The following is a 19,211-nucleotide window of genomic DNA, read 5'->3' on the forward strand; positions in this document are numbered from 1 at the left end:
AGGCAGGGGGGATGGCATCCTTGAAGTGACTGGACTGACCTTGAGGGAGCTGGGGGTAGTGACGGCCAACAGGGAGCTCTGGCATGGGCTGGTCCATGAGGTCACCTACAGAAGACAATGATGCTGGGGAAAGTGGAAGGCAAAAGGAAGAGGGGCCGACCAAGGGCAAGATGGATGGATGGCATCCTTGAAGGGACTGGCTTGACCTTGAAGGAGACCCTGGGGGTGGTGGCGGCCGACAGGGAGCTCTGGCGTGGGCTGGTCCATGAGGTCACGAAGAGTCGGAGACGACTGAACGAATGAACAACAACAACATTCTCTGAATACCCCAAAGGTAAAGGTAAAGGTTGTCCCCTGACATGAAGTCCAGTCGTGTCCGACTCTGGGACTCTGGTGCTCATCTCCATTTCTAAGCCGAATCATAGAATCCTAGAATCCAAGAGTTGGAAGAGACCTCCTGGGCCATCATCCAGTCCAACCCCATTCTGCCAAGAAGCAGGAATATTGCATTCAAATCACCCCCGACAGATGGCCATCCAGCCTCTGCTTAAAAGCTTCCAAAGAAGGAGCCTCCACCACACTCCCTCCGGGGCAGAGAGTTCCACTGCTGAACGGCTCTCACAGTCAGGAAGTTCTTCCTCATGTTCAGATGGAATCTCCTCTCTTGTAGTTTGAAGCCATTGCTCCATTGCGTCCTAGTCTCTCTCCAGGGAAGCAGAAAGGAAGCTTGCTCCCTCCTCCTCCTCCCTGTGGCTTCCTCTCACATCTTTATCCATGGCCCTCATCATGCCTCCTCTCAGCCTTCTCTTCTTCAGGCTAAACATGCCCAGCTCCTTAAGCCGCTCCTCATAGGGCTTGTTCTCCAGACCCTTGATCATTTTAGTCACCCTCCTCTGGACACATTCCAGCTTGTCAATATCTCTCTTGAATTGTGGTGCCCAGAATTGGACACAATATTCCAGGTGTGGTCTAACCAAGGTGGAATAGAGCATGGGGAGCATTACTTCCTTAGATCTAGACACTATGCTCCTCTTGATGCAGGCCAAAATCCCATTGGCTTTTTTTGCTGCCACATCACATTGTTGGCTCATGTTTAACTTGTTGTCCACGAGGACTCCAAGATCCAAGAGCCAGCATTGTCTGTAGACACCTCCAAGGTCATGTGGCCAGCATGACTGCATGGCGCACCCTTACCTTCCCACTGGAGCGGTACCTATTGATCTACTCATACTTGAATGTTTTCAAACTGCTAGGTTAACTGGGAGGTAATTTTCCTGCTTGGCAGAATGGGGTTGGACTGGATGGCCCATGAGGCCTTTTCCAACTCTAGCATTATAGGATTCTGATTTTATACACACTATTTTTAGCAATTGTGTGTATGAAGCTAAGTGTGTGTACATTAAACCCTTAGAAAGCAGAGGCACCGCTCTCTCAGCCGCCCAAGTGGAGAATTTGGGAGTATTTTGGATTTCAGGATGCAGGGCACCCGGAGATGACACGGGTCCTTAAAGTGCAAGGCGTTTGGAAAAGAGGAAGGCAGGCTGCGTTAGAGTGGCATTGACTCCATCGGGGAATCCCAGGTGGTCCTGAATCTGCAAGGACTGAACGGGGCGGAGGGTGGCCGGGTGGGGACCTTGGGGCTTTCCTTCTAAGAATCCTAGAGTGGGAAGAGACCTCCTGGGCCATCATCCAGTCTAACCCCATTCTGCCAAGAAGCAGGAATATTGCATTCAAATCACCCCTGACAGATGGCCATCCAGCCTCATAGAATCCTAGAGTTGGAAGAGACCTCCTGGGCCATCATCCAGTCTAACCCCATTCTGCCAAGAAGCAGGAATATTGCATTCAAAGCACCCCTGACAGATGGCCATCCAGCCTCTGTTTAAAAGCCTCTAAAGAAGGAGCCTCCACCACACTCCTCAAGGGGCAGAGAGTTCCACTGCTGAACATAGAATCCTAGAGTTGGAAGAGACCTGATGGGCCATCATCCAGTCCAACTCCATTCTGCCAAGAAGCAGGAATATTGCATTCAAAGCACCCCTGGCAGATGGCCATCCGGCCTCTGTTTAAAAGCTTCCAAAGAAGGAGCCTCCACCACACTCCCTCCGGGGAAGGCAGAGAGTTCCACTGCTGAACGGTTCTCACAGTCAGGAAGCACAATCCAAGCCCCCTCCCCAAGAAACAGCCACCCAGCCTCTGCCCAGAGACCTCCCGCGAAGGAGACTCCTCAGCTGATGCCCAGGCGGGACCTCCTTTCCTGTAGTGCGAGCTCCTTTTGTGTCCTCCTCTCCTGGGCAGTTACAGATGACATGACGGCAGAAGCCTTCACCAACAGACACACCGCATGCTCAGTGCTACTGGGTGGAATCCAAACAGCCCATGGAGGCACTGACCTGACGGCTGTAAACGAAGTCCAGAGCTCAGTTTCTTTCTGCAAGGCTTCTGGCCAGTAACATGCTGGTCCTCGGGTTATCTTTCTCCGCTTGGCTTCAGAACAGAGTGAAAGCCGCATCCTGAGTCTCCATTCCGGAAGGGGATAAAGGCTCCGGTTGCTAAAGCCCCCAGGCAGGGCGATTCCACCTGAACATTAGGAAGAACTAGGTTCTTGTGGGTTTTTTCGGGCTATATGGCCATGGTCTAGAGGCATTCTCTCCTGACGTTTCGCCTGCATCTATGGCAAGCATCCTCAGAGGGAATGAGGTCTGTTGGAACTAGGAAAATTGGGTTTATATATCTGTGGAATGACCAAGCTGGGACAAAGGACTCTTGTCTGCTGTAGCTAGGTGTGAATGTTTCAACTGACCACCTTGATTAGCATTAGGAAGAACTCTCTGACCCTAAGAAGAATCATAGAATCCTAGAGTTGGGAGAGACCTCCTGGGCCACCATCCAGTCCAACCCCATTCTGCCAAGAAGCAGGAACATTGAACTCAAATCACCCCTGACAGATGGCCATCCAGCCTCTGTTTCAAAGTCTCCAAAGAAGGAGCCTCCACCACACTCCCTCCAGGGCAGAGAGTTCCACTGCTGAACGGCTCTCACAGTCAGGAAGTTCTTCCTTATGTTCAGGTGGAATCTCCTCTCTTGTAGTTTGAAGCCATTATTCCCTTGCGTCCTAGTCTCTCTCCAGGGAAGCAGAAAACAATCTTGCTCCCTCCTCCTCCTCCTCCCTGTGGCTTCCTCTCACATATTTATACATGGCCCTCATCATGTCTCCTCTCAGCCTTCTCTTCTTCAGGCTAAACATGCCCAGCTCCTTAAACTGTTCACCAGTGGAACCCCCTGCCTTGGGAGCCCAGGGGAGGCTTTTGCACAGGCTGGGTGGCCACCTGTCGAGGGTGCTTTGAGTGTGCTTTCCGAGCCTGGCAGAAAGGGTGGGCTTGGGTCAGGGTGGCCCCTGGGGCCTCTTCGAAGTCTACGATTGCAAGAGCTGGGCTTCAGTCTGTGGCGGGAGGGCATTCCTTCCCAGAGCAACCCACTGGCCGTTCAAACAGATTGCAACACCAAATGGGAGGACGGCCACTGCAGGACAATGGGCTGCATACCTGACCTCGTCCCTAAGTGCCCGGGATCCACCCCCTCTTCCCAACCCCACGCCGGGCCCTCTCTGGTGCAAACCCTCCAAGCCCGTCACAGGCTGGGTGATGACACAAGAGTTCAGAAACGGACTCCTGGTTTAAAGCTCCTTTTGTATCCTAACTCTCTCTGCAGGGTAGAGACCTTCGCCACAGACAAACCGCATGCTCAGTGCTACTGGGTGGAATCCAAGCATCCCATGGAATCACTGAAAAGGCCCAGAGCTCAGTTTCTTTCCCAGCTGTGCTCTCTGACCCTAAGAAGAGCTGTTCATCAGTGGAACCCCCTGCCTTGGGAGCCCAGGGGAGGCTTTGCAACAGGCCGGGTGGCCACCTGTCGAGGGTGCTTTGAGTGTGCTTTCCGAGCCTGGCAGAAAGGGCGGGCTTGGGGCTGGGTGGCCCCTGGGGCCTCTTTGAACTCTACGATTGCAAGGCTGTGGCAGGAGGGCATTCCTTCCCAGGGCAACCCACTGGCCACTCAAACACATCGCAACTCCAAATGGGAGGGCAGTGGGCTGCATAACTGACCCCCTTAAGTGCCTGGGATCCTCCCCCTCTTCCAAACCCCACGCCAGGTCCACGCAAACCCTCCAAGCCCCTCACAGGGAAAGGGTTGACATGAGAGTTCAGAAACAGACTCCTGGTTTAATGCGATTTCTGTTGTCTTGGGGGGCACTGGTGGGGGGGGGGAGAGCATGCCCTTAAGCGCCCCAATGCCCGCTCTTCTCTGCCAATACAGTTGGGGGCAGTTTGCATTTTGGAAATTAGATGAGAGTGAGTCCAAGCCTGAGAGGAGTGTGTGGCTATTCCTGGCGGGTGCTGCTTCCTTTGCTGAGGAGGGAAGTGGAGTGTGAGGAGGAGGAGGAGGATGAAGAGGAGGAGGTGACCCCTTGACCAGAGTCCCTCCTGGGCCCCGGGGAGGGGGCCCCCGTGAGGAAGCAGAGGTGTGCGCGGAGGGTGCGTGCGCAGGCGGGGTCCAGGGTCTGGCGCAGGCTGAGGGCCAGCTGGTCGGTCCAGCGGTGCTGGGGGTCGGGCTCCCGCCTGTGCTTCAGCGCTTGGATGTCCATGGGGCGCAGGTCCCAAGGGAGGCGCAGGCGGGGCGGCCAGCGCTGGGGGAACAGCCCGCGCCTCAGCTCCTCCAAGGGCAGGTCCGGCACCAAGGGCACCCTCCCCGCGGGGGCCACGCGGATCTCGGGCCCCCCCAAGGCGTTGCGGGCCAGGAAGAGGAAGGAGGAGAAGTCCGGGGACGCGGCCTCCTCGGGCTCGACCCCCAGCCGGACGGCGGTGGGGCGGTAGATGTGCGTGGCCGGCCGGGAGGAGAGGCTGGTGCTGGGGTTCCAGGGCCGGAGCCCTCGCTCCTTGACGTGGACCTTCTCCTGCGGGGCCGGCGGGGGCACGAACGACACCGTGGGGCTGACCGCCCCCCTGGACGGGCGCCTCTTCTCCAGGTAAGACAGGATCCGGTGGGAGGGGGGGCTCAGGCGCTTCTTGGACAGCCAGCCCTCAAAGGCCGCCGCGTTGCAGGCGTCCACCTCTGTCTGCAAGGGAAACGCAGGGGGGGCCCTCAGGGAAGGGCCACCCCCACCACCAAGAAAGACCTTTCCCACTCAGCCAAGGCTGCCCTTGAGGCCGGAGAGCCAAACTAGGGTGGTCAGAGTGGAACTGACCTGCTCCTTCTGCAGGAACTGCCTCCTCCTGGCCTCAATCTCCGCCTTGATCCCCTTCAGTTTGCACTTCTCCTTCGCCACGTGGGCCTTCTCCACTTTCCACATGGCGTCCATCAGGCTCCTGCAGAGAGAGACACAACACATGGGATTTGTAGTTCTGTGGGCCAAAAGCACCGGGATTGTGGCGCAGCTGGCTGAGTGTCAGCTGCATTAAGGTCACTCTGACCAAAAGGTCATGAGTTCGAAGCCAGCCCGGGTTGGATAGTGTAGCCTGTCGTTGACCTTTGCAACCCAAAAGACAGTTGCATCTGTCAAGTAGGAAAATTAGGTACCACCTTAAAAAAGTGTGGGGAGGCTAAATTAACTGATTTATGAGGCCATAAAGAAGACTCCAGCAGAGCATTCCAGCGGGGAAGCATGCGGGGAATGCGGAAGTGCTTCCTCAGCATCGCAGATGGACGAGGAAAGCGAGAGCTCCCCATTAGGTACCACCTTAAAGTGTGGGGAGGCTAAATTAACTGATTGATGAGGCCATAAAGAAGACTCCAGCAAAGCATTCCAGCGGGGAAGCATGCGGGGAATGCGGAAGTGCTTCATCAGCGTTGCAGATGGACGATGAAAGCGACAGCTCCCCTGCTGGCCTGAACAAAGTTAATTATCCTTTGTGTATGTCTGTATATGTTAGTATGTCAAAAATTGGCACTGAATGTTTGCCATATATGTGTACACTGTGATCCTCCCTGAGTCCCCTGCGGAGAAGGGTGGAATAGAAAAGCTGTAAATAAATAAGTAAATAAATAAATAGGTAGGTAGATAGAGATAGAGAGATAGATTAGATAGACTGATAGAGATAGATAGATTAGATAGAGAGATAGATTAGATTAGAGAGAGAGAGAGGGGGATAGATAGATAGATAGATAGATAGATAGATAGATAGATAGGACTCTGGGGCAAAGCGCCATGACTATGTGGTGTAGGAAAGGCCATCTCTAGGTTCTCACGAAGACGGTCCTCTCTGCGCTTGAGCCCACTGTTGGGGCCCACGGGACCCTTTGTGCGCAGGACTCACTTGGCGCAGGCCCGCTGGCCCCACATCCTGGCCAGGTCAATGGGCTTCTGCCCCTCGCCGTCCTTGGCGTTGACGTCTGCGCCGGCGCGGATCAGGGCCCGGACGCACTTGTCGTGGCCCTCGCTGGCCGCCCGGTGCAGCGGAGACATCCCGTTGTGGTTCCGCCTGCAAAGGGAGGGCCCGGGGGGTCAGGGGTTCCCTTTCAAAGGACAACACAATTAAAGAGGAAACAACCCTTTCAAACCAGGGACGGAACATTTTGCAAGTTTTGAAACATTGCACAATCCACGCCTTGCCCATTGCATCTGGATTGTAAGGCTCCTAATTGGGGTCCAACCCCCTCCCCTGCCCCCCCCCCTTCCTGGTGCTCACACGTTGACGTTGGCCCCTTTGCTGATGAGGAACTTGAGGCACTCGAGGGCCCGGTCCCCGTTCTCCTTGCTGAGCACCAAGTGGACGGGGCACCACCCGGTCAGGCTGGGAAGGTTCACGTCCACTCCGTAGCGCTCCACCATGACCTCGATGCAGTCCAGGCGCCCGCGCAAGGCCGCCGTGTGCAGCGCAGAGAAGCCCTGCCGGGAAAGAGGGGGGACCGGGGGGGGGGGAATGAGGGACCTGAGAGGGGACCTGGTCATCATCTCTGCCCAAGAAAGGGGGAAACTGGACACATCACACGGTCCTGCTCCCACTGAAACCCAGGGAGGCTCCAACCTCCCCACTGCGTTCAATGGCGTCATGAAATGTGGCCCCTGATAGAAACAGAAAAAGCAAAGGGTGTTGTGTGGTTTCCAGGCGGTATGACCGTGTTCCAGCAGCATTTTCTCCTGATATTTCATAGAATCATAGAATCAAAGAGTTGGAAGAGACCTCCTGGGCCATCACAAAGTCCAACCCCTTTCTGCCAAGAAGCAGGAATATTGCATTCAAAGCACCCCTGACAGATGGCCACCCAGCCTCTGCTTCAAAGCTTCCAAAGAAGGAGCCTCCACCGCACTCCGGGGCAGAGAGTTCCACTGCTGAACGGCTCTCACAGTCAGGAAGTTCTTCCTCATGTTCAGGTGGAATCTCCTCTCTTGTAGTTTGAAGCCATTGTTCCATTGCGTCCTAGTCTCCAGGGAAGCAGAAAACAAGCTTGCTCCCTCCTCCTCCTCCCTGTGGCTTCCTCTCACATATTTATACATGGCTCTCATCATGTCTCCTCTCAGCCTTCTCTTCTTCAGGCTAAACATGCCCAGCTCCTTAAGCCGCTCCTCATAGGGCTTGTTCTCCAGACCCTTGATCTGCTCCCTCCTCTTCCCTGTGGCTTCCTCTCACATATTTATCCATGGCACTCATCATATCTCCTCTCAGCCTTCTCTTCTTCAGGCTAAACATGCCCAGCTCCTTAAGCCGCTCCTCATAGGGCTTGTTCTCCAGACCCCTGATCTGCTCCCTCCTCCCTGTGGCTTCCTCTCACATATTTATTCATGGCCCTCATCATATCCCCTCTCAGCCTTCTCTTCTTCAGGCTAAACATGCCCAGCTCCCTAAGCCGCTCCTCATAGGGCTTGTTCTCCAGACCTTTTATCATTTTAGTTGCTCTCCTCTGGACACATTCCAGCTTAGAGTCAATCTCTCTCTTGAATTGTGGTGCCCAGAATTGGACACAATATTCCAGGTAAAGTGGTCTAACCAAGGCAGAATAGAGCATGGGGAGCATGACTTCCAAGCAAACGTCAGGAGAAAATGCTGCTAGAACACAGCCATACATCCCAGAAACGACACAACACCTCAGTGATTCCGGCCATGAAAGCCTTCAACAAATACAATGCCGTCCTTGCAGGCGACCCTCTGCTGACACTGCTTCTCAGAGCAGAGCTGCTTTTACGCAGTCCTTTTGGCCCTACCAAGACCCCCACCTCCCCTCCTCCTCGTCCTCTGTCCAGCTGGATGGCCATCTGTCAGGGGTGATTTGAATGCAATATTCCTGCTTCTTGGCAGAATGGGGTTGGACTGGATGGCCCATGAGGTCTCTTCCAACTCTTTGATTCTAGGATTCTATGAGTGCTAGGAAAGAGGGATGCAAACCTTCGGTGTTGTGTTGCAGCAGAGTATTTGCAAAACGGAACACAGCAAAGCCTGAGCTAGGAAAGAGTGGGACTGACCTTCCATAGTCCTGCTGCCCCAGTGTGCGCCGGCATACAACTGGCAAGGTATGCACAGCTGCCACCACCTCTAGAATCCTTGACTGAGCAGACACGGAGAGCAAGACAGACAAGCAATGGAGGCACAACTAGGCCGGCCTCATCTGTTCCCCGATATACTAGATCCCTACACATGGCCATCGTGATGGAATCGATAAGGAGTCTGGCAGAAGGAAAATTACTCCCAGGTGCATTTGGGAAGACTGTTTTAGGCAACAGGTGTTCCACTTCAGGTGAGCACATGGTGAGTTCTGAAAATGAATCCTGCGCAAACTCATTGCCATGCTGTTTTGAACTGCAGGAACCATCCCTGTTCTCTCCACGTTGTTTTTTCCTCTGCTCAGGAACACGTTTGTTTTGTGAGATGTGGAAAACTATTCCTTGAAAAGAAGGTTGCATGGAGTTACGCAGCCACTAGGCAGGACTGCCTCATCAGATATTGACTCTAAGCTGGAATACTGTGTCCAGAGGAGGGCGACTCAAATGATCCAGGGTCTGGAGAACAAGCCCTATGAGGAGTGGCTTAAAGAGCTGGGCATGTTTAGCCTGGAGAAGAGAAGGATGAGAGGAGACATGATGAGAGGAAGAGGAAGCCACAGGGAAGAGGAGGGAGCAAGCTTGTTTACTGCTGCCCTGGAGACTGGGATGCAGAACTATGGCTTCAAACTACAGGAAAGAAAGGAGATTTCTTCTGAACATGAGGCAGAACTTCCTGACTGTGAGAGCTGTCCAGCAGTGGAACTCTCTGCCTCTGTGTGGTGGAGGCTCCTTCTTTGGAAGCTTTGAAACAGAGGCTGGGTGGCCATCTGTCGGGGGTGATTTGAATGCAATATTCCTACTTCTTGGCAGAATGGGGTTGGAGTGGATGATGGCCCAGGAGGTCTCTTCCCACTCTAGGATTCTATTTTTAGCAGTGGAACTCTCTGCCTTCCCCGGAGGGAGTGTGGTGGAGGCTCCTTCTGTGGAAGCTTTGAAGCAGAGGCTGGGTGGCCATCTGTCAGGGGTGCTTTGAATGCAATATTCCTGCTTCTTGGCAGAATGAAGTTGGACTGGATGAAGGCCCAGGAGGTCTCTTCCAACTCTAGGATTCTATGTTCAGCAGTGGAACTCTCTGCCTTCCCCGGAGGGAGTGTGGTGGAGGCTCCTTCTTTGGAAGCTTTTAAACAGAGGCTGGATGGCCATCTGTCGGGGGTGCTTTGAATGCAATATTCCTGCTTCTTGGCAGAATGAAGTTGGACTGGATGAAGGCCCAGGAGGGCTCTTCCAACTCTAGGATTCTAGGATTCTATAACACACAACGGTTGTTCCTGGGTTGTAAAGGTCACTCCCTGATTGGGCCTGTCATAAAAACATGGGGAAAGTTTGCAAAAGTGCAAATACTTTGCTTTTGTGGGAGGGACATCACCCTCCAGCACATTGTGCACCAGTTTTCCAATGAATATCTGATGTAGAGTCTCAACCAATGGCAGCCGGAAAAAAACAACTTTTCTGGAGTAGAACAACTACTTTCCAAGGAAGGACAGCACAATTAAACAGGAAACAACACTTTCAAACCAGGAACATTTCTCAAACATCTTTACAGTGTAAATAGAAGGTGCTGGGTCCAGGAGACCTGTGGCTCTCCAGGTATTTCTGAACTATAGCTCCCATCAGCCTTGACCACTAGTTTTGAAAGAGTGGACCTGTATGAAGGTGCCAACCCCCCCCCCCCCCCACATACACACACACCACAACTGCATACAACTCCTTTTTCCTAGGTTGACCCTCCCAAAATGATGGTAGGAATAGAGACCATAACAATTGGCCATCTTGACAGGGACGGCAGAGGTCAATGAGGGAAGGCACTGGGGTCTGGTCACGAAACTGGTCCTTTGGGGTTCTGCACTATTTCTGGGGGATTGTGGCGCCGCTGGCTGAGTGTCAGCTGCATTAAAATCACTCTGACCAAAAGGTCAGGAGTTCGACCAGCCCAGATTGGAGTGGGTTTCCAACCAATTGTGTGTAGCCTGTTGTCGACCTTTGCAACCCAAAAGACAGTTGCATCTGTCAAGTATGAAAATTAGGTACCTCCTTTAAAAAAGTGTGGGGAGGCTAAATTAACTAATTTATGAGGCCATAATGAAGATTCCAGCAAAGCATTCCAGCGGGGAAGCATGCGGGGAATGCGGAAGTGCTTCATCCGCATCGCAGGTGGACGAGGAAAGCGACAGCTCCCCTGGCGGCCAGAAAAAAGTTAAATAGCCTCTGTGTATGTCTGTATATGTTCGTATGTCAATGATTTATGAGGCCATAAAGAGGACTCCAGCAAAGCATTCCAGCAGAGAAGCATGCGGGGAATGCGGAAGTGCTTCATCAGCATCGCAGATGGATGATGAAAGCAACAACTCCCCGGCGGCCAGAAAATGTTAAATAGCCTCTGTGTATGTCTGTATATGTTTGTATATCAAAAATTGGCATTGAATGTTTGCCATTTATGTGGACACTGTAATCCGCCCTGAGTCCCCTCCAGGGTGAGGAGAAGGGCCGAATAGAAAAGCTGTAAATAATAAATAAATAGATAATAATAAATAACCTATGGAGAGCCGCCCTGCCCTCATACCACCCCTAAATGGGTCCCCAGGAGAAGACAGACACCCCCACGCCAAAGGGAGGGCATTTACGTTGATGTCGGCCTGGGTGGGGTTCTCGGCTTTCTGCAGGCACATCTGGAGCCAGTTCACGTGCCCCACGCTGGCCGCGTAGTGGACCTCTTTGGGCCGGACCTTCGCCGAAGACTGCCTGCTGGCCTTGGAGGGGCTGTAGGGGGGGGGGACAGAGGGGGCACAAGCACAGTCACCCTGGGGAGCCTCCGCACCCCCAAACGCACAAGAAATGAGGAGACTCAAAACCCAAAACGCAGGAAGACCCAAGTCCCATGGTTGTGTACAACGGCATCGTAAAATATTTTGCATTACATAAACAGGAAAAGGAAGGGGTGTTGGCTGCATGGCTGGTGTGCTCTAGCAGCATTTTCTCCTGACGTTTCGCCTGTGGCTATTGCCATCTTCAGAGGATATGATGGTGGGAAAGCAAGTGGGGTATATATATACCAAACGTATTCTCCCCTATGAACCATCAAGGCTGTGAATATCTTCTGGAGGGGCCCTGCTCTCGGTCCCACCACCTTCGCAATCGCAACTGGTGAGGACGACAGACAGGGCCTTTTTTGTGGTGGCCCCCCAGCTATGGAACTGTCTCCTGATTGAGATCAGATCTGCCCCCTCCTTCCTGACCTTCGGGAAGTTAGTGAAATCCTGGCTATGGAATGATGGCGGAGACGGGCAATTGACTAAAGTTATCGACCACATATGCGGACTGAGTGGGACATGATTTTATCTTGACGAACTGGCTTTTATGTATTTTAGTCTCTATATATATTAATTTATTGTTGATGTAGGATGTTTTAGATTGCATTGTGAGCACTGAATCCTTGCTGTGAGCCGGTCTGAGTCCCTCTACGGAGGTTAGAGAAGATCGGGGTGCAAAAGTCTTAAATAAATAATAATAGATAAATAACGCCTGTGGAACGCCCAGCTAGGGTGGGAGAAAATAACCTTTGCGTGTTCAACCAGGGTAAAGCATGCAATTAGCAAGCTAGATTTGTCTGTGTTGAGTGGGATCCACCCATTAGCATGTGAGTAGCCATGAAGGTAGCACAGCCAACACTGAGGGCATCTGCATGGAGGTAGCCTGGACTTTGTTCACTGCCTGGAGACCTCCTGAGTCTGGGTGGCGTTCATTAGTCACTATCTTGATTATGGTGTTTCTCAATACCGGTGCCACATTTTGTTCCATTTTCATGGTTTCTTCCTCTCTGTTGAAATTGTCAATGGGCTTGTGGATTTCAATAGCTTCTCTGAGTAGTCTGAAAAGGGGTTGTCAGGCACTTGCAAAGCAAGCTTGCTAACTGCACACATAATAATAATAATAATAATAATAATAATAATAATAATAATAACAACAATAATAATAATAATAATATGTTGTAGGCTTTTTCAGGCTATCTGGCCATGTTTTGGAGGCAATTTTTCTCCTGATGTTTCGCCTGCATCTATGGCAAGCATCCTCAGAGGTAGTGAGGTCTGTTGGAACTAGCAAAAAGGGGTTATATATCTGTGGAATGACAGGGGTGGGGCAAAGGACTCTTCTCTGCTGGAGCTAGGTGTGAATGGATTGTTGTAGGTTTTTCCGGGCTGTATGGCCATGTTCTAGAGGCATTTCTCCTGACGTTTCACCTACATCTATGGCAAGCATCCTCAGAGGGAGTGAGGTCTGTTTGGAAGTAGGAAAATGGGTTTATATATCTGTGGAATAATGACTAGGGTGGGACAAAGGACTCTTGTCTGCTGGAGCTAGGTGGGAATGTTTCAGCTGACCACCTTGATTAGCATTTGATGGCCTGGCAGTGCCTGGGGGAATCTTTTGTTGAGAGGTGTGTAGATGTGCCTGATTCATTCGTTGTAATTGGAAGTAGGAAAATGGGTTTACATATCTGTGGAATGATGACCAGGGTGGGACAAAGGACTCTTGTCTGCTGGAGCTAGGTGTGAATGTTTCAGCTGACCACCTTGATTAGCATATAATGGCCTGGCAGTGCCTGGGGGAATCTTTTGTTGAGAGGTGATTAGACGTCCTTGTAGGTTTTTTCGGGCTATATGGCCATGGTCTAGAGGCATTCTCTCCTGACGTTTCGCCTGCATCTATGGCAAGCATCCTCAAAGGTAGTGAGGTCTGTTGGAACTAGGAAAAAGGGGTTTATCTATCTGTGGAATAATGACTAGGGTGGGACAAAGGACTCTTGTCTGTTGGAGCTAAGTGTGAATGTTTCAACTGACCACCTTGATTAGCATTTGATTGCCTGGCAGTGCCTGGAGCAATCTTTTGTTGAGAGGTGATTAGATGTCCTTGTCGTAGGTTTTTTCGGGCTATATGGCCATGGTCTAGAGGCATTCTCTCCTGACGTTTCGCCTGTATCTATGGCAAGCATCCTCAGAGGTAGTGAGGTCTGTTGGAAGTAGGAAAATTGGTTTATCTATCTGTGGAATAATGACTAGGGTGGGACAAAGGACTCTTGTCTGCTGGAGCTAGGTGTCAATGTTTCAACTGACCACCTTGATTAGCATTTGATGGCCTGGCAGTGCCTGGGGGAATCTTTTGTTGAGAGGTGATTAATGTCCTTGTTTGCTTCCTCTCTGTTGTTGTGCTGTTGTAATTTTAGAGTTTTTTAATACTGGGAGCCAATATAACATGTTATTCTATTCTATGATGAGCTTATCAGAGTGTTCCGCTGTGCCTGAGTGGCGTCCCTGTTGCCATGGCGACCCCTCTAGGCCCCGCCCCTTCCCGACTGGCCTGCGCCCGATCCCGGAGACGCAGGCGGCGCTGGTGGTCCCGGCGCGCGAGATCCGGCCCAGGTTTCGCCGCCGCTGCTGCCGGCTCCGCCGCCCTCCCTTGGGGCTCCCCATCGCTCGCTGGCTTCCTCCCGGAGGGAAAGCAGGCCTCGGCCAGGCGCACAGGCCTCACGCATCGCCACGGCAACGGGCACGCCGGGCGTGCTGACGTCAGATCGAAGGGTGGGGCTGTCCGCCTAGGCTCGCCCAATCGGAGGAGGCGGAAAAGAGACGGGACAGCTGCAGGGGCCAATAGGAATACACAAAGAAGGTGGGGCTATGCGTCTAAGCCCGCCTTCGCCTTCTTTACAGCGGCCCAATCGGAGGAGGCGGAAAGGAGGAGAGACAGCTGCAGGAGCCAATAGGAATCCACTGTGAAGTTTTGCACCAAGGAGATGAGTCTAAGCCCGCCTTGGCCCGCCTTTTCACAGCGGCCCAATCGGAGGAGACGGAAAGGAGAGACAGCTGCGGGAGCCAATAGGAATACAAGGTGAGGCCTGCATCAAGGAGGTGGGGCTATGCGTCTAGGCCCGCCTTGGCCCGCCTCTTCACAGCGGCCGAATCGGAGGAGGCGGAAAGGAGGAGAGACAGCTTGAAGAGCCAATGAGAAAAAAGAGCCCGAAAAACCCACAATATACGGTGACTTCTGCACATAGGGGGTGGGGCTATGCGTCTAGGCCCGCCCTGGTCCTCCTCCTCCTCGCAGCGGTCCAATCGGGGGAGGCAGAAAGGAAGAGAGACAGCTTGAAGAGCCAATGAGAAAAAAAGAGCCCGAAAAATCCACAATATGCGGTGACGTTGGCACAAAGGGGGTGGGGCTATGTGTCTTGGCCCGCCTATTCCTCGCAGCGGCCCAATCGGGGGAGGCGGAAAGGAAGAGGGACAGCCTGGGCAGCCAATGAGGAGTTACGTCCTGGCTATAGGAAAAAATAGGGACTCCCAACTCCCAGAGGCTGAACGACCATCTGTCGGGAGGGATTAGATTGTGTTTTTCTTGCCTGGCACGGGGTTGGACTCTTATGATTATATTTAATTTAATGGGAAACCAGGAATCTGTGCAGGCTTTTGGAGGCGTGGCCCCTTTTTTTGGAGATGAATTGGCCTTCCCTGTGTTTGGAAGCATCACAGCCTTTTGGCAAAGCAGGATCTTCCTGAGAAGAGTGCAATGCTCGCTTGAGGGAATCTTCTCCTTGGTGGTCAATACCCCTTAGTATTATTCGCGGAAGGCACCTTAGGGTTCTCGGTTGTTAGACTGATATACCCGGTTATCTCTCTGAACTGTTAGGGACAGAGATAGGCCAATGCACAAAACATAGAGCAGACCTTTTGGAGTGTTATCTCAGTTGCACAAAAAGCACCTACGCTCCCACGGTGTTTTCCGTTGTGTGTTTAGGAGGTGCAATGTTGTGATGCATTCTACACAAAGCTTGCACACTGAGGTTGCATCAATGCATTCAGCATTGGCTGTGCAACACAACACAACCAAGTCCTTGTGCTGGTACGTCTATACCAGGAGCTTCAACTTTATTTCCTTTCTATTAAATGTTTGCATGCATTCCAAGGCTTGAGGGATTTTGCCCTTTGTTTGCAGTCATGGGGCAAGCCACCTGTCTATCATTGATAGAATCATAGAGTCAAAGAGTTGGAAGAGACCTCCTGGGCCATCATCCAGTCCAACCCCATTCTGCCAAGAAGCAGGAATATTGCATTCAAAGCACCCCTGACAGATGGCCATCCAGCCTCTGCTTAAAAGCCTCCAAAGAAGGAGCCTCCACCACACTCCGGGGCAGAGAGTTCCACTGCTGAACGGCTCTCACAGTCAGGAAGTTCTTCCTCATCTTCAGGTGGAATCTCCTCTCTTGTAGTTTGAAGCCATTGTTCCCTTGCGTCCTAGTCTCCAAGGAAGCAGAAAACAAGCTTGCTCCCTCCTCCCTGTGGCTTCCTCTCACATATTTATACATGGCTCTCATCATATCTCCTCTCAGCCTTCTCTTCTTCAGGCTAAACATGCCCAGCTCCTTAAGCCGCTCCTCACAGGGCTTGTTCTCCAGACCCTTGATCTGCTCCCTCCTCCCTCTGACTTCCTCTCACATATTTATACACGGCTCTCATCAAATCTCCTCTTGGCCTTCTCTTCTTCAGGCTAAACATGCCCAGCTCCTTAAGCCGCTCCTCATAGGGCTTGTTCTCCAGACCCTTGATCTGCTCCCTCCTCCCTGTGGCTTCCTCTCACATATTTATACATGGCCCTCATCATGTCTCCTCTCAGCCTTCTCTTCTTCAGGCTAAACATGCCCAGCTCCTTAAGCCACTCCTCATAGGGCTTGTTCTCCAGACCCTTGATCATTTTAGTCTCCCTCTTCCTCTGGACACATTCCAGCTTAGAGTCAATATCTCTCTTGAATTGTGGTGCCCAGAATTGGACATAATATTCCAGGTAAAGTGGTCTAACCAAAGCGGAATAGAGCATGGGGAGCAGGACTTCCCTGGATTCTAGACACTATAGAGGCCAAAATCCCATTGGCTTTTTTTGCCGCCACATCACATTCCTGGCTCATGTTTAACTTGTTGTCCACGAGGACTCCAAGATCTTTTTCACACGTACTGCTCTCGAGCCAGGCATCCTCCATTCTGTATCTTTGCATTTCGTTTTTCCTGCCAAAGTGGAGTTAGTTAGTCTTACAGGAAACCAAGCTATAGGACGTGGAGTAGCTTCACCCGCAGAAAAGCTTCTCTGCCTAAGAATTCCAGGGAATTCTGGGGAGAACAGTCTCAAAGCTCTGGCAGGGAGCTTACAGCCTCTCATCCTTGCAGCATCTGAGGGAAACAGCCCTCAAAGGTTTCTTAAAAAATTCCAGGGGAAAGCAGCTTTACAGACCCAAAGAACTCCAGCTGGAGAATCTGCAAGCCTTGACTGGTAGGTCTACTTGGTGCTCAAGACGCAATTTGGATCCGGTAGTAGAACCCACATCAGTAAAGCTTAGATAGTAGATAGCCTGGGAAAGGTTAAAAAAGGGTTTTCCTCTTAAAGTGAAAGAACAGTGAACGAAGACAGTTGCCTGTCCCTGGAGGACAAGAATAAGGAAGCCACCAATTGACTCAAAGCCTTGAAGCATTTGATCGTGCCATTACTGCTCAAGCAGGGAGCTTTGAGATGGTTGAACAGAAGCTCTCCGAAGCTCTAGGTGCTCTTGCTGCCTATTACAGGGAAAACCAGCTGATCCCTAATCCATCTAAAACACAGACATGCGCCTTTCACCTTAAGAACAGAGAAGCATCCCGAGCTCTGAGGATTATTACCTGGGAAGGAAGGAATCCCACTGGAGCATTGCAGCGCACCCAAAGACCTGGGAGTCACTCTGGACCGTGCTCTGACCTACAAGAAGCACTGCCTGAACATCAAGCAAAAAGTGGGTACTAGAAACAACATCATACGAAAGCTGACTGGCACAACCTGGGGATCACAACCAGACACAGTGAAGGCATCTGCCCTTGCGCTGTGCTACTCTGCTGCTGAGTGCGCATGCCTAGTCTGGAACACATCTCACCACGCTAAAACAGTGGATGTGGCTCTTAATAAGACATGCCGCATTATCACAGGGTGCCTGCGCCCTACACCACTGGAGAAATTACACTGCTTATCCGGTATTGCACCACCTGACATCCGCCGGGAAGGAGCAGCCAATAGTGAAAGGACCAAGGCAGAGACATCTCCAGCTCATCCCCTGTTTGGGTATCAGCCAGCACGTCAACAACTTAAATCTAGACATAGTTTTCTAAGATCTACAGAGACACTCGCTGGAACACCTCAGCAAGCAAGAGTCCAAAAGTGGCAGGCTCAAACCCAGAACCTCAATCAATGGGTGATACCAAAAGAGAGACTCCCCCCTGGGCACTCAGAAGACGGGGCGACTTGGAAGGCGCTGAACAGACTGCGCTCTGGCACCACGAGATGCATAGCCAACCTCAAGAAATGGGGCCACAAAGTGGAATCCTCAACATGCGAGTGCGGAGAAGAGCAAACCACTGACCACCTGCTGCAATGCAAACTGAGCCCTGCCACATGATGCACCAGGGAGGACCTTCTTGCGGCAACACCAGAGGCACTCCAAGGGGCCAGAGACTGGTCAAAGGACATTTAATCAACTACCAAACTCGCAAATTTTGTATTTTGTCTGTTTGTTTGCTTTGTTCTGTTAGAAATGTAATATAATTGACTGGTTGCCCCTGACACGATAATCATAGAATCAAAGAGTGGGAAGAGACCTCTTGGGCCACCATCCAGCCCAACCCCATTCTGCCAAGAAGCAGGAATATTGCATTCAAAGCACCCCTGACAGATGGCCACCCAGCCTCATAGAATCAAAGAGTGGGAAGAGACCTCTTGGGCCACCATCCAGTCCAACCCCATTCTGCCAAGAAGCAGGAATATTGCATTCAAATCACCCCTGACAGATGGCCATCCAGCCTCTGTTTCAAAGCTTCCAAAGAAGGAGCCTCCACCACACTCCAAGGCAGAGAGTTCCACTGCTGAACGGCTCTCACAGTCAGGAACTTATAGAATCCTAGAGTTGGAAGAGACCTCATGGGCCATCATCCAGTCCAACCCCATTCTGCCAAGAAGCAGGGATATTGCATTCAAATCACCCCTGACAGATGGCCATCCAGCCTCTGCTTAAAAGCTTCCCAAGAAGGAGCCTCCACCACACTCCAAGGCAGAGAGTTCCACTGCTGAACGGCTCTCACAGTCAGGAACTTATAGAATCCTAGAGTGGGAAGAGACCTCCTGGGCCATCATCCAGTCCAACCCCATTCTGCCAAGAAGCAGGAATATTGCATTCAAATCACCCCTGACAGATGGCCATCCAGCCTCTGCTTAAAAGCTTCCAAAGAAGGAGCCTCCACCACACTCCGGGGCAGAGAGTTCCACTGCTGAACGGCTCTCACAGTCAGGAACTTATAGAATCCTAGAGTTGGAAGAGACCTCATGGGCCATCATCCAGTCCAACCCCATTCTGTCAAGAAGCAGGAATATTGCATTCAAATCACCCCTGACAGATGGCCATACAGCCTCATAGAATCCTAGAATCCAAGAGTTGGAAGAGACCTCCTGGGCCATCCAGTCCAACCCCATTCTGCCAGGAAGCAGGAATATTGCATTCAAATCACCCCTGACAGATGGCCATCCAGCCTCTGCTTAAAAGCTTCCCAAGAAGGAGCCTCCACCACATTCCGGGGCAGAGAGTTCCACTGCTGAACGGCTCTCACAGTCAGGAAGTTCTTCCTCA

General features: G+C 51.8%; 1 protein-coding gene across 1 annotated transcript; it reads right to left on the reverse strand.

The window, feature by feature from the left end:
• Positions 1 to 4,196: 4,196 nt before the first annotated feature.
• ANKRD53 (ankyrin repeat domain 53) lies at positions 4,197 to 14,062 on the reverse strand. The gene is made up of 6 exons (XM_060776246.2): positions 13,886 to 14,062; positions 11,155 to 11,290; positions 6,684 to 6,883; positions 6,312 to 6,476; positions 5,243 to 5,363; positions 4,197 to 5,113 (listed from the first exon to the last, which is right to left on the reverse strand). Exons 1-6 carry the CDS (start codon positions 13,996 to 13,998, stop codon positions 4,379 to 4,381), a joined length of 1,470 nt encoding a protein of 489 aa, XP_060632229.2. The 5' UTR covers positions 13,999 to 14,062; the 3' UTR covers positions 4,197 to 4,378.
• Between the last annotated feature and the right edge of the window lie 5,149 nt (positions 14,063 to 19,211).

This window comes from Anolis sagrei, chromosome 5 (assembly GCF_037176765.1).
Source record: "Anolis sagrei isolate rAnoSag1 chromosome 5, rAnoSag1.mat, whole genome shotgun sequence".
NCBI lineage: Eukaryota > Metazoa > Chordata > Lepidosauria > Squamata > Dactyloidae > Anolis > Anolis sagrei.